Raw genomic sequence first — 15,605 nt, 5'->3', positions numbered from 1 at the left:
TTTGTGTTTTGAAGATAAACAAAAGTCTTATCGGTTTGGAATGACTTGAGGTTTAGTAAATGATGATGATGATTTCATTTTTGGGTGAACAATCCCTTTAAAAGAAGTTACTGAAGTTTTAATGTTGTACCACCAGTGTTGTAGTACTCGAGACTCGGACTCGTCTCGGACTCGGTCTCGAGACCATATTTTAATGGTCTTGGTCTTGTCATGGACTCGTGTCCATTTGGACTCGGAATTGACTCGTACTCGAACATTTTTTTTTTTTAGGACTCGGAATTATTCCTGAGTCCACTTGAGTTCAATTAAAAATCTTTTTCATGATTATTAATGTATGTTAATAAAATATTTCTTTAAATTGATTGACACGCCCAGTGATTGGCGATTTTCTAGTGCACAACTGCGCATGACAAATTGTAATAAAATTACTTTTACCACCTACTATGTGGCCTTTTTACCCTAAACTGATCATATTTTTTAAACTAAGTAAATTCAGTAAAAAAAAAAAAGGATTTCTCTAAGTAACTAAAAGTAAATTAGGTAATCAACCCTCACTGGTCTCGGTCTCGACTCGGACTCGACCGTCTCTGGTCTCGGACTCGACTCGGACTCGACTCTCTATGGACTCGGTCTTGACTCGGACTCGACTCTCTCTGGTCTCGGTCTCGACTCGGACTCGACCGTCTCTGGTCTCGGACTCGACTCGGACTCGACTCTCTATGGACTCGGTCTCGACTCGGACTCGACCGTCTCTGGTCTCGGACTCGACTCGGACTCGACTCTCTATGGACTCGGTCTTGACTCGGACTCGACTCTCTCTGGTCTCGGTCTCGACTCGGACTCGACCGTCTCTGGTCTCGGACTCGACTCGGACTCGACTCTCTATGGACTCGGTCTTGACTCGGACTCGACTCTCTCTGGTCTCGGTGTCGACTCGGACTCGAGTGAGGTGGTCTCGACTACAACACTGTGTACCACTCATTTGTCTTGCATTACTTCCTCACACAGAAACATTATTCCCAGAAACATAAAGCAAACACCAGAAGATGAATAGAGGCTGGGTTACTCACCATGTTTACATGCAGTGGTCCAGATCCTGGTCTAAACAGCCTCCGTCTGTTGGATCCTGTGCTGCTGTTCCTCACACGGAGAATGCCTGATTTAGCCATCGATTTAACTACAGAACAGATTGCTGGAATAAGTGCAAGTGCTCCATATAAAATTATACAAAAATTTGTGCTACAACGAGAAACTCTAACCAGAACTACGAACTACATGAGAAACTTGAGAAAATGAAACTGCTATGATGTCGTTACACTGACCTAAGAGAAGGGTGGTTGTCATATGCAATTTTATGATTGTTTGGAGAATGTTCAGGCTGGTGGTCATGTTATTTTTATGTTTGCACTCCATGTTTTATATATATATATATATATATATATATATATATATATATATATATATATATATATATGCTGTAGTATGTCAGTAGGAAATATCAGTTTACTTTTTCAAAACATTCCTTTTCCAATTAATTTTTATAATCCAGTGAGAATTGTGTATGCAGAAGGAGTCTGACAACAGCCGGTATGATCCACACTGAGATCTGATCTTACCATCATCGAGTCCGACTGTGATTACATGAAACAGAAAAAAAACTGACAGACTAAATTCAGAAAAACTGAGGGAACATTTCCAAGACGCTTGAAGAAACCTACCTGCAAATCAACCTGAAAAACTATGTGCAAGGGCACCTGGACAAAAGCTGTTCTCATTGCAAAGGGTGCGAAATGGGTGCACACCAAATATTGATCTGATTTAGTTAATAAAGGTAAAAGGGATAGTTCATTTTGAAATTCATTTTGGTATGTCTTAGCTTACCTCAAGTGCATCCAGGATGTAGGTGTCTTTGTTTCCGCAGTAGTTTCAATTTTGATGTTTTTTGGTCAAACCGTTCTTGTCTGTCAGTCATATAATGCAGGTCTATGGTCACCACCTCAAACAGCATGCACAGAGAAGTCCAAATTACACATGATTTAATGACTCGTAAATGTAAGTACACATTGATTGAACGGTTTGTGTGAGAAAACGAACAGTATTTATATCGTTTTTATCTCTTGAAACTACAGCCACAAAGCACCCACGCCCTCAAATCACTTGGACGTGGCTGTGGTTACAAGAGGTAAAAACGATATAAATACTGTTCGTTTTCTCACACAAACCGCTTTTTTCATGTCTTAGGCCATCAATGTGTACTTACATTTATGAGTCATTAAATCATGTTTAATCTGGACTTCTCTGTGCATGCTGTTTGAGGTGGTGACCATAGACCTGCATTATATGACTGACAGACAAGAACGGTTAGACGTAAAAATATCAAAATTGAAAATACTGTGGAAACAGAGACACATACATCTTGGATGCCCTTGAGGTAAGCTAAAACATATCAAAAATGAATTTCAAAGTGAACTATCCCTTTAATTGATAAATAAAATCTATTTATGACATCATTTTCGAAAGCATGTTCACTTTACAACATTTTACACAAGAGCCTAAAACTTTTCATAGAGCTGTAGCTTTGCAGGCAAGTTTCTTCAATAATCTTGGAGAAGTTGCCGCAGTTCTTCTGGATTTAGTCTCAGTTTTTTCTGACTCGATGATGCTGAGTTCAGATAATACTGGGTAAAAATGTACTGGGTTATAACAATTAATTGATAAAGGAATGTTCGGAAATGTAAACTAACCTTTCGCTAACACTTTACTTGAAGGGGTGTGCATAAGACTGACATGACTCCTCATGACATGGCACATCATGATTATAAATGAGGTTTTATGTATGTTTATGACAACTGTCATTAAGTGTCATTTGCTCAATTGTGACATTTAATGACAGTTGTCATAAACATGCAAGTGTCATTTGACCTCAACTACCACTGTAGTTGAGGTTACAAAATATATTCATGACACAGTTATAATGGCCTCATGACAGCCGATGTCAAAGCCAACCGCATGACAGTTTAATGTAATGTTAACCCATAAAGCTAAGTGGTTTCTTAAGTTTGATAATTAATCTGTTTTGTCATGTTTATGACATATTTATGACAGGTTGTATTTGTTTGTGTCACATTGTTATTACCAAACAGGTTATGATGTATATTGGTTTGTGTCAAGTTGTCATAACAAAGACATCTCAAATAATGTCATATTTGCATTAAAAAAAAAAATTTCACAATTGAGCGAATGACACTTAATGACAGTTCTCATGAACATGCATAAAACCTCGTTCATATTCATGACGTGTGTCATGTTATGATTATGAAGGTGTCATGTCAGTCTTATGCACACCCCAGTGTTTACTACTGACACACCACAGCAAAATACATTTTAAAAAATGGCTGAAAAGAACCATTTTGAAATGAATTCACTATATTTCTGCTTATGTCTGTATATGGGTTTGACATGCACTGTACCTGGAGGAGTGAGCACATTTGTCAGGGCAATGGGCTCTAGTGCCGAGAGAGTGGTTGGCAGCGGCAGTGAGCAACACCGCTGAAGCAGAGCTTTAAGTGGAGGATCTGCAGGCGACTGGCCAGGAGGGCGCGAGAGGGTCTGAAAATTAAGTCAGATAACCCTTAAAACGGCAACATATTACATTTCACTGCATCCAAAGTATGTCATTTACCAACTGGCAAATACAATGTTTCATGTCAAGTAGTGAGTGGTGTTAATCAGGGGAAGAACCGTATCTGAAAACATCTAACTCAGAATAGTCAACAGTAAATCGATATTAGAAATACTTTTAGCTATTGTACACACAGGCATAACAATAGCTAAATGTTGCTATTCAACTCAAATCTGTTGAGTGTTTCTGTCTTTTTGAGTTTAGACTGAACGGGAAAACGTGAAATCCAGTTTGAAATCTGATAAAATTAAGTTTTTTTTCTCTAGTGCATCTATAGTCTGAACAGTACGATCAAATTTGATGTGTTTTTTTCCGTCATTCCCCTAGTGAAAAGAAAAATACCAACATTCATTTAAAATACATTATTTCATAAGTATACTACAAATCCATGAACATATTTCGTGACACACAGTATTGCTTGAGTCTTACTGATATAAAAATCATAATAGCACTTCTTTATCGCACAATGCACATTTCTTAAAGGATTAGTTCACTTTTGAAAAAACTTTTGCTGATAATTTACTCACCCCACATGTCATCCAAGATGTCCATGTCTTTCTTTCCTCAGTCGAAAAGAAATTTTGGTTTTTGATGAAAACATTCCAGGATTTTTCTCCATATAATGGACTTCAATGGGAACCGGATGGTTCAAGGTCCAAAAGACAGTTAATAACTGTTTCAGATGCAGCTTCAAATGTCTTTAAACGATATCAGACGATGAATAAGGGTCTTATCATGCAAAACGATCGGTTATTTCAAAACTTATTGCAAAAATGTAACTTTTCTAAGGACAAATGCTAGCCTTGCTCTATTCTGTGAGGCGCGTTTGCAACGTCACATAATACGTAATTACGTTCAAAAGGTCACGGGCGACGTAGCCGAAAGTACAGAGTCAGTGTTTACAAGTTGAACGCATAGGTTGAACGTGCAAACTAACTCAAACGCCGATTACAAAAAAAGGAATTAAAAGGAAAAACAACGATGTCGGACGATTTTGATTCTGTACTTCCGGCTACGTCGCCCGTGACCTTTTGAACGTAATTACGTATTACATGACGTTACAAACGCGCCTCAGAGAATATAGCAAGGCTAGCATTAGTCCTTAGAAAAGTTACATTTTTTGGAATAAGTTTTGAAATAACCGATCGTTTCGCATGATAAGACCCTTATTCATTGTCTGATATCGTTTAAAGACATTTGAAGCTGCATCTGAAACAGTTATTAACTGTCTTTTGGACCTTGAACCATCCGGTTCCCATTGAAGTCCATTATATGGAGAAAAATCCTGGAATGTTTTCATCAAAAACCAAAATTTCTTTTCGACTGAGGAAAGAAAGACATGGACATCTTGGATGACATGTGGGTGAGTAAATTATCAGCAAAAGTTTTTTCAAAAGTGAACTAATCCTTTAATATCAAGCCTAAAATGTGTAAGAAAGGCTTGTATCATATAATATGAGTCTTTAAATGCAAGATGTTTAAAGTGTATCTTAAGTATACAGTACTTGCAGTAGTCAAATTTTAGCACAATCAAATATTCTTAAGTCTATCTTTAGTTGGATCTCAGCATTATTTCTGGATAACTAAAGTACATTAAGTACAAAATTAGTTTAAGTATAGAGCAAACTTTAAGTATACCAATTTAGTACACCAAAAGTACGATTGCAGGGTCCCAGACAGCAAACTGACATTGAATCAACGTGGAAACGACGTCTCTCATGACATTGAAACAACGTTGATTCATCGAATTAACGTTGAACCAACGTCAGACGCGGGATTCTTCAAAGCTAAATGAAAATCGAAAAAAATTGGTTTGCTTTCATAACGTTGAAACAATGCGTTGATTTCAAGTTGATTTTCCGTTAGTTTTGAAAGAATGACGCGTCTGACGTTGGTTCAACGTTAATTCGATGAGCAAAACAATGTCAGATCAACGTTGTTTCAATGTCATATTTCCACGTTGATTCAATGTCAGTTTGCTATCTGGGGTATTTACACAAGTATGTAAATGTGTTTGTAGTTTACTCAATATAATGTATTTCAAATACATTTTATAACGTCATGCGAATAGCGGTTAATATGTCAGTTGTTCAATAAAAACAATGCATATCTACATGAGCAAGGTTAGTGTGTAAAAAACCACAGTCATATTTTACACTTAGCAAACACGTTAAAGTTAGCAAACCAACTGTCTTCTCCGAAGATTCAGAGGGTGACATGTTCCCATCACTGACCATTCTATATCTCTGCTTAACTGTGGCAGCTTCAATGCCACATTTTCACGACCATTATACTGTAAATGGATGCTGTCTTATTGTGACTTTACTTGCTCTAGCTGCAAGTATACTTAGCATATTTCTTTTTCACCAGGGTACTCCTATTCCTAACCACACTGAACCTGTCATGGTTCTGTCACCTTTGATACTAGTTCTGTGTGATGATGGAGCCATGACATTACCTGTCTGTCTTGTGTTTATAGGCTTGTTCGACTTCATGCAGCTCTGCGCAGACCGATCGGCGGCTGACTTGAAACAGTGCATGCCGGTTAGAAATTTTGTCCGACTTGATGCAGCACTGACTCCACGTGACTGTGATGTATGCCATCAAAGTACCGCGAGAGCGATACGAGAGTAGCCGGAGGACTTAGCCAGCGCAGCTTCTCAAGAGCGGCTGCACGAGCTCTGATGATGTCACAGCTGTTCCACGATTCGCCGGATTCACCTCATGACAGCGATCACGTGCGTTTTGTGTTTATTCTCGCACATTTAGTTCCACTAAAGCTCACAAATCAGTTTTCTATAACAGTAAACAGTCTTTTCATGTAGTAGCGATGTTATTGTGCCATGTTTATCATGTTTATGAAAATAAAACTGATTAAAAAACATTGACTCCACGTCATTGATTATAGGCTTATTTTGAACTTTATTCTAGTTCAAACAGATGCTGTATGAAGCAGTAAAGTATTGAACGAAAATGTGTCTGAAATATCTGTTTATTTGGCAAATGTTGCATTTATTTCACTTAAGCTGTGGTAAAGCATGCAAACACCACGTGAGCCGTCGGTACGGGAACCAGAAATTGTCCGACTTCACGTCTCCGTTTGCAGCAATCGGTTGCATCCAGCCGCAGGCGATGTCGAACACACCTTATGTTAGTCTAGTTTCATGTGAGCACATGGCTGCTGATTGTTCCTGTGTCATGTGCTTTGTCTAATTGTTAGCCTCTCCCTTCTCGTTATCAGTTTAGTATTAAAGGGTTAGTTCACCCAAAAATGAAAATTAAGTCATTAATTACTCACCCCCATGGTGTACCAACCCCGTAAGACCTTCGTTCATCTTCGGAACACAAATAAAGATATTTTTGATTGAATCTGAGAGCTGGATCAGTCCTACATAGAATGCCTAAGGGACTGGCTCTTGACGGCCCATAAAGTCATTAAAGAAAAGATTTAAATATTCCATGTGCCTACAGCGGCTCAATTATAAGTTTATCAAGCGACGAGACTACTTTTTGTGCGAAAAAACATAAATAACGACTTTATTCCACTATTCCATTACTTCCTTATGGGCGCATGCGCGAGAACTGAGACGAGGACGTTCTCATTCGTCTACTTCTTGTTACCGGCTGCTCACCGCTTAGGAGTTTTACCGCCCCCTACCGTATAAGATGATGTGCTGATATAGCTGGAAGCGCAAAACTTTCTGTTTACAAGCAGAGGAAGATGCGCGCTGTACATACGCTTTTCAAATTACCTATTTTCCGCACTATATGGTGCACTCAAAAGCATTTAATCTTCTCAAAAAACGACAGTGTTCCTTATAATCCGGAGCGCCTTATATATGGATCATCATTTTATACGGTAGGGGGCGGTAAAACTCCTAAGCGGTGAGCAGCCGGTAACAAGAAGTAGACGAATGAGAACGTCCTCGTCTCAGTTCTCGCGCATGCGCGCCCATAAGGAAGTAATGGAATAGTGGAATAAAGTCGTTATTTATGTTTTTTTCACACAAAAAGTAGTCTCGTCGCTTGATAAACTTATAATTGAGCCGCTGTAGGCACATGGAATATTTAAACCTTTTCTTTAATGACTTTATGGGCCGTCAAGAGCCAGTCCCTTAGGCAGTCTATATAGGACTGATCCAGCTCTCAGATTCAATCAAAAATATCTTTATTTGTGTTCCGAAGATGAACGAAGGTCTTACGGGGTTGGAACAGCATGGGGGTGAGTAATTAATGACTTAATTTTCATTTTTGGGTGAACTAACCCTTTAACATTCCTCACCTGTTGTCTCATTACCCTCCTGTGTGTGTTTCCTTTATAGCCTCCTTTGTGTTTCAGTCCATCTAAGTTCATGTTTCTGGTTCCTAGTGGTTTTTTCCTTGTTAGTATTTGTTCTGGTTTTCCCCCACGTGGGAGATTTGTTTGTACTTTGTATTTTGTTTGTTTGGTTAATTAAAATTATACCTTTGTTTTCCTGCAATTGAGTCCTCGCTTATGTTTCCTGATTATCCCGTGACAGAACCTGCTGATCATCAGTAAAGGTGTCTTAGAAGGTGCAGCCCATATTAAATTCACATTGGGCATTTTATTTCCCGTTTTCAAACGTTTTCTTCATTTAAAGTCTTAAAATTCTTGAGTCTTAATGAGCGCAAGACTGAAATGATAGTTGGTTAATGGTTAAGTCGGTTAAGCCCTTCTCGTCTACAGAGAACTTTGAGATTGCTATGCATGCTTTTGTAACTTCCCCATTAGACTGTTGTAACTCTTTATGTATTGGTGCTCCTCAGATATGCATCACTTTTGCAATTATTTCCAAATCCTTCTGCACGGCTTCTCAAATAGGGAAAAGTGTAAGTGAACACATTACACCGGTTTTGATCACGCTTCATTGGCTACCGGTTAAATATAGAATTGTTTTTAAATTTTGTTTATTTATTTTTAAGTCTTTGCAGACAATGGGTCCACAGAACTACATCTGAACTACATCCGCCCACACAGTCAATATCACTCAGATCGGGGGGACTCTAATTTACTATCTGTCCCTAGAACTAGACTTAAAAATAGGGGTGATCTTGCATTTGCAGTCATCGTCCCTAAGCTATGGAATAGAATAGCCTACTGGTTTACATTAAATCCGGCCAAACTGTTTTCTTGGCCTTGAAAAGCACTTTGGTCAACACCGGTTGTTTTTAAACGTACTATTCAAATAAAATTGTATTGTATTGTATTTAAAGCAAACGTCTCTCTGGGCTGATGCAAGAACTGTGAGTTTGGAGAAAGTATGATTTGAACTCGGGATGGTCGGGTCAAAAGCTAAACCAACGGTCATTACTCTACACTCTCCACTGTAATTGTGTCTTTTTCAACCAGACAGTGAAGGGTGGGGTTCAAGTAAACCGACCATTAATTATGAATATAATATTTAATAATTAGAATTTAAAATTGTAATTATATAATGAATAGAGAGTCACAGTTTTACTTTTCAATACGGGCAGTGTTTCCCAAGCCTGTTCCTGGAGGCGCACCAACCTCCCTTATCTGACCCATGTATTCCTGGGCTGCGTTCCACTTATTTATGCCCTTCCCTCGCTAACTTCCCCCGTCTTGTTGACTCGGATGTACATCATTGCTTACTTTGCGTCAGTTCTCACTACTGGCAGAAGCCATGCAATTGAACTGGAAAGTTCTTAGGCTTTATCACTTTGAACCCACTTTGGAATTGATTTATTATTTACATTTTTTCCTTTATGGATTTGTTTGATTGACCATTCCATATGCCTATAGGTATGTTTAAGCGGTAACACTTTATTTTGATAGTCCACTTTAGACATTCTACTTACTATAAGTAATTTTTCAACTACATGTCAACTAACTGTCATTAGAGTATTAGTAGACTGTCAGCTTAATATCTGCTAACACTTTATTTTGTTGGTCCCTCAACAGACATTCAACTAACTATAAGTAACTTGGCGACTAAAAGTAAACTTATTCTCCTAACCCAAAGCCTAACACCTAACCATAACCTAACAGTCTACTGACAGTCTACTATACTAATACTCTAGTGAGAGTTAGTTGACATGTAGTTGAAAGTTACTTATAATTAGTAGAACGTCTAAAGTGACCATCGAAATAAAGTGTAACCGTTTAAGCTTTTTTGGAGAAAATATATAAATGACACAAATTAACATTAATCCTTTTGCTTTCCTGATTTTTTTTTTAGCCCATCCCATGGTAACCCCAGTTTGGATCCAGCCGCACTTCAGATAATGCCATTTTTTGATGGACAAACTGCCAAACATTACCCTTAAACTGTAATCACTACAATCACAAGCTGTAATCATTGCCTTAATAGTCACATTAAGCTTTTGTTGACAAATCAGCAGAATTAAGGCATTTCAGGTTCAACCATATCTAATATTCCTGCTATCAAAACCACCATCATTTTCTCTTTTCAAACAATCTATCAATATGTACAAGGCCTCATGAGAAAATACATCCATTGTTAAAGCTGCATGCATGATGGACATACTCAAGTTTGTTACTGTGACAACCAATGTTCATATGCTAGCAAAAGAAAACAGAAAAAAAATCTGATCCGTCTAATTATTATTTTAACAGTTAGTCTTGGTTGGTTGGTCAATTTTGAGGGAAAAAAAAACTAATCGAATTTTCTCTACTGTGTGACCATTGACCAAAGGCAATGCAACACAAACTAGACCAAGGCTGGCACTGCTGTAGACTATATACAAAGGACTAGATGGAAATCAAAGGTCAGTTACTAATGTAAAGTTACAGGTTACAACATTTTAAATACAGTTTTGATTCTTTTTTTCATATCACTCTCTCTCTCTTGGACTACAGAGAAAGTAGATTCTGCATGAGATTTTTTTTTTTAAACTAAGATTAGTATTACAATTTATAAGCTATGCCACATGTCAAAGGTTTCATTTGTTGGCCACATACGTTATAAAATATGTCTTATTCTAGTGAAGGATATTGTTCATGACTTTGGATTGTAGTGGTCAGTACTGAAAATACGTATGCGGCTGACAAATACAACTTCTGGAGTACTGAGCCTTTGAAATGAGACACAGCTCAAAGGCTGTAGTGCCTTGATGAGGTGCCTTGAAACCTGCAGGATTATTCAGTGTGTTGATGTAATTTCCACTGAAACAAGAAGACAGTGCGACACATATTAAACAGCACCTCCCCTTTTTAAAATGGCCAATAGCGTTTTGTTCATGTCACAGCTCGGCAAGAGCCGTGGAGCTCGTCAAACAACTCTAGAGATTCTAGAGAGCCTTTGATTGGACAGGAATTTGACGAGAAGCTGAAGTGCAGAGTGATGTCATCAAAATCATTGATCTATAACGGTGGAAGTGTGATACTGTAAGTTTTGAACGCTTACTTAGATAACCTTAAGGATAACATTAAAATAAAAGCAGAAAAAAAAATTAGATTTGATAGGGGCTTTAAGTCTTCAGAATTGCTTGGTATGCAGGTATCGTGTGTGACCCGATACCGGCACTAAGCGGAAGTCAATTCTGCAGGATAGAGGGCCGAAAGTTGCTCATTCCCGCTCTAAATGAAACTGTTTAAATACTCAGATCCATGACATATTTGTGAAAGCATTTGAAAATACATCTTTCTTTGATAGCAAAATGATTTAGTTGTTCAAACAAGTTAGTAATGCGTTGATAGCAATGTCATACACACGGTAATAAAATGAATGCCGGCCATGACACTAAGATTGAGCAGCATTAGGATAGTCTTCTTATGAAATGTTTTTCAACATGATTTTGGTTTTTATGATATCTCATCAATATGAATGATTTCTAGAACATTTACACCTTTAAAGGATTAGTTCACTTTTGAAAAAACTTTTGCTGATAATTTACTCACCCCCATGTCATCCAAGATGTCCATGTCTTTCTTTCCTCAGTCGAAAAGAAATTTAGGTTTTTGATGAAAACATTCCAGGATTTTTCTCCATATAATGGACTTCAATGGGAACCGGATGGTTCAGGTCCAAAAGACAGTTAATAACTGTTTCAGATGCAGCTTCAAATGTCTTTAAACGACACCAGACGATGAATAAGGGTCTTATCATGCGAAACGATCGGTTATTTCAAAACTTATTCCAAAAATGTAACTTTTATAAGGACAAATGCTAGCCTTGCTATATTCTGTGAGGCGCGTTTGCAACGTCACGTATTACGTAATTACGTTCAAAAGGTCACGGGCGACGTAGCCGAAAGTACAGAGTCAGTGTTTACAAGTTGAACGCATAGGTTGAACGTGCAAACTAACTCAAACACCATTTACAAAAAAAGGAATTAAAAGGAAAAACAACGATGTCGGACGATTTTGATTCTGTACTTCCGGCTACGTCGCCCGTGACCTTTTGAACGTAATTACGTATTACGTGACGTTACAAACGCGCCTCAGAGAATATAGCAAGGCTAGCATTTGTCCTTATAAAAGTTACATTTTTGGAATAAGTTTTGAAATAACCGATCGTTTCGCATGATAAGACCCTTATTCATCGTCTGATATCGTTTAAAGACATTTGAAGCTGCATCTGAAACAGTTATTAACCGTCTTTTGATACTTGAACCATCCGGTTCCCATTGAAGTCCATTATATGGAGAAAAATCCTGGAATGTTTTCATCAAAAACCTAAATTTCTTTTCGACTGAGGAAAGAAAGACATGGACATCTTGGATGACATGGGGGTGAGTAAATTATCAGCAAAAGTTTTTTCAAAAGTGAACTAATCCTTTAACACCATTCTTATCTAACTGTCATAGCAACCACCTTTCACCATCCAAACAGCCATCAATGGACAAAATCCTACAGTACACTTTCATATTGAATACCCCTTTCACCTGAAAATATGTATAGAACTGAAATAATCGTGGTTGTGAATTTAATTTCTATCCTTAAAAATAATAATAAAAAATCACAGTTTAAGACAGCATACATTACCTTAAAAATGTCCTCCGGGCAGTTTGTTATCTTTTTCCGATCTGTGCAAATATCTTGGTTTTCATCAACATTTTTGCTAGATAAGTGGTGTGAGATCACAGAGTTTTCTTTTGGTGTATCTGGTTCTTCATATCTTGGGTGGCTCTCAATGGTGGCAAGAGAGATATGAGTCGAGCTGAGCTGAGACTGGGATTCATCCGAGTTATTACACAGGGAATTGCTATCTCTCGGAGAGTCTGGGCAAGTTCTCCAGGCTTTCAGCACCACAGGAGGAGAGCAATCCACCTTGTCACTGATAGTTGAGACCACCATGTCAGTAGATGACGTAGATTTACAGTGATCTGAGGTATCGGCTTTGTGCTCACTCCTGATTGGCATATTGGGGATGAGCTCTCCTGACTGTTCTGTTCTCAAATGAAGAGGCGACTGCTGTCCTTCAGGCGGGGAGAATGAGCGCGACGAGTTTCTCCATTTCATTGCTGTCTCAGCCACACTGTTGAAAAATCGGAGAAGGCCTCGAAAATGGCTGCTTTTGCCATCGAGGCCCGTTTGTTCAGGTGCAGAGTTCAAATCTTTGACCTGCAGCTCAAAGCTGACCGAGCCATAGTCCGAATCAATGGTTTTGTCCAGGGTATTCATTGACTCAAAGCTACTCTCTGCCAATGTCTGACTTCCTTTTCCTTTGATGGAAATTCTTCTTAGGTAATTCAAAACATCCCCTCCCTTTGACCATCGTCTTCTTTGAGGTATCTTGAGGCTGTGCTTCACGTAGCAGGATTCCTGTTCCACCACAGACGAATTGTTGCAGTTTGAGACGTTGGGGTGAGACTTTTTTGTATACGTGACTCTTTCTGACAACTTATACCCATTTTGGTTGCTAACGGTGTCCTTGGTCTCCTGCTGGACATTCTCTGGGCTTGCAGCTGGGCCTATGTCCTCAAATGAACAGTAGAAGTCTGCAGTATGTCCTGCAAATGAATGTCTCTTGGCCTTATTCCTAAACACATGCTTGAACTCTGAAGAAGGAGATTCCTTGCACATGTACACATCCTCCACGTCTTCTTTCAGGTCAATGTCGAATTTGGCATCAGAAATCTTACCGGCTTTCCCTTTAAAAACAGATGGGGACTTTAATTTCTTGAAGGACCTTACTTTGTTTGTGATCGACAGTTTTAGAAAGGACGCTTCGCCTGGGAGGATCACTGAGTGAGGTCGCCTGTCCAGGTCAGAGGTGGCCTTGCGGCGGTTCAGGATCCTCCAGATGGCTGCAGTCCTGGAGCGCCGGTTTGGTTCCTGTTTTTCTCTTCTGAGAGTCTGACAGGGAGTAATGGAGTCTGATGAATTGGGCTCTGGAATCCATGAGATCTCAGTTTTGCTGTCTTCGTCAGCCGAGACGTTGAAAACACTATTGACAAATCCATTGGTAAGATTAGACTCTGAAACGGGGTTGGTTGTGCTATCCATCCTCTCTCATTTTAAGACAAAATGTCAGGTGTCCAGTTTAGGAAGCATCATTTTTGAGAAAATCTGTGATAAAAACAAAAATCACACAATATGGGTTTCTTATGTAAAACAACGACATTATCTGTATTATTTAACATACATTCAGATATGTCCTCAGGATTGTAAATTGCCAATATGCCCATTAAAGACAAACAAGGATACTTTTACACTTGTTCTTAATTCAGGTCCACAATGAACTTGAAATAGCCTATCCACCATGAACCACCTTTTCTTTCTTTCTTTCTTTCTTTCTTTCTTTCTTTCTTTCTTTCTTTCTTTCTTTCTTTCTTTCACACAATCGTTATAAATAAACACACACAAACTACTATTTAAATGTTTGTTTGGTATGTAATCATTTTTAAAAGAAATGTACACTTTTATTTAGCAAGAATGATTTAATTAATAACATTTTTAAGACTGTTTTCAACTGTCATACAAATATTACAATGATTTCTTAACGATCATGTGAGACTAAACTGCTGTGAGTAATGGCTGCTGAAAATACAGGGGGAAAATTTTTGTATATAAATATATATATATATATATATATATATATATATAAACAAGTATATATGTATTCAGCCTCAATGAGCTTTCGAATCTAAAAAAAAAATCTTTCTGACACAAATGTTTAAACTTTATATGCATATACAAGAAACTATGTACAAAATCAGGATTTCACGATAGAATTTCATAATGCTATATAATCGGAATGTACTTACAATAGAAAAATCAGACAATGTTATTAACCCACACATCAGGAAATTCCTATTCTGTGATAAGAAAATGGATTTGGAAAAACTTACCAAATTAGACTTCTCCGGTTGTCTCATAGAAGAACAAAAAACATTCTGTGTGAATCCTTTAACATTAAAAAGGATTTTCCAGTATAATCATTTGGACGACTGTTAATCCACAGCATTCTTCAGAAATGGTCAAGGGTTTTTCTCAGCCTGATGCCCCACAGAGACCGAACAGACGCCACATAGACACACGCCCAGTTCCTCTCATTAAGTTTGAAGTCATGATCCAGTTATTTTTGCCACTCTTCCCTTGCAACTACAAACACTCTAAATGGAACACACTATTTGACTTGGTCAGTCCTTTTCGTCACTTCATTGGCAGTGATTTGAAAGAACTTTCAAGATAATTCATTGCCACAGTTGTTTTGAATATGTTCACCCGTGCAGTGGTGAGCACTCTAATGTACATAATAAATCAACACAATAAACAAAATGTAGGGTCAAAGTTTGAGGGCCTATTTTAAACACTTCCTTTTTGTCCTGTTTTGGTATACTGTAATCACATGCAATTTTCCTGCTCTACACAGGAAAGAGTGGATCTGAGTGAAAAAATGCTTTAAGTTTGACAAAGACAGGAAGCCTGGCTGACAGCATGTAAATATCTGCTCCGTACACTCTTTCCCTTCTG

At 38.1% G+C, this 15,605-nt stretch overlaps 1 protein-coding gene across 9 annotated transcripts in view; it reads right to left on the bottom strand.

Moving 5' to 3' along the window:
* The window catches only part of arhgef9b (Cdc42 guanine nucleotide exchange factor 9b), a 106,868-nt gene extending 91,540 nt beyond the window's left edge, over positions 1-15,328 (bottom strand). For 2 of the 9 annotated variants that reach the window (XM_089134706.1, XM_089134708.1), the window contains exons 1-4: positions 14,981-15,328; positions 12,672-14,198; positions 3,471-3,609; positions 1,071-1,177 (exon numbers count right to left, since the gene is read on the bottom strand). In XM_089134706.1, the coding sequence (XP_088990832.1) occupies positions 1,071-1,177; positions 3,471-3,609; positions 12,672-14,135 (1,710 nt within the window). In that variant the 5' untranslated portion in view covers positions 14,136-14,198; positions 14,981-15,328. The remainder of the gene's footprint in view (positions 1-1,070; positions 1,178-3,470; positions 3,610-12,671; positions 14,199-14,980) is intronic. The other 7 variants (XM_089134704.1, XM_089134705.1, XM_089134703.1 and 4 more) reach the window with 5 other exon arrangements.
* Positions 15,329-15,605: the final 277 nt, after the last annotated feature.

Source organism: Pimephales promelas, chromosome 9, assembly GCF_988280905.1.
Source record: "Pimephales promelas chromosome 9, fPimPro1.hap1.1, whole genome shotgun sequence".
Lineage (NCBI taxonomy): Eukaryota > Metazoa > Chordata > Actinopteri > Cypriniformes > Leuciscidae > Pimephales > Pimephales promelas.
The sequence above is the reverse complement of the archived record's forward strand: the minus strand, read 5'-3'. Positions and strand labels throughout refer to the sequence as shown.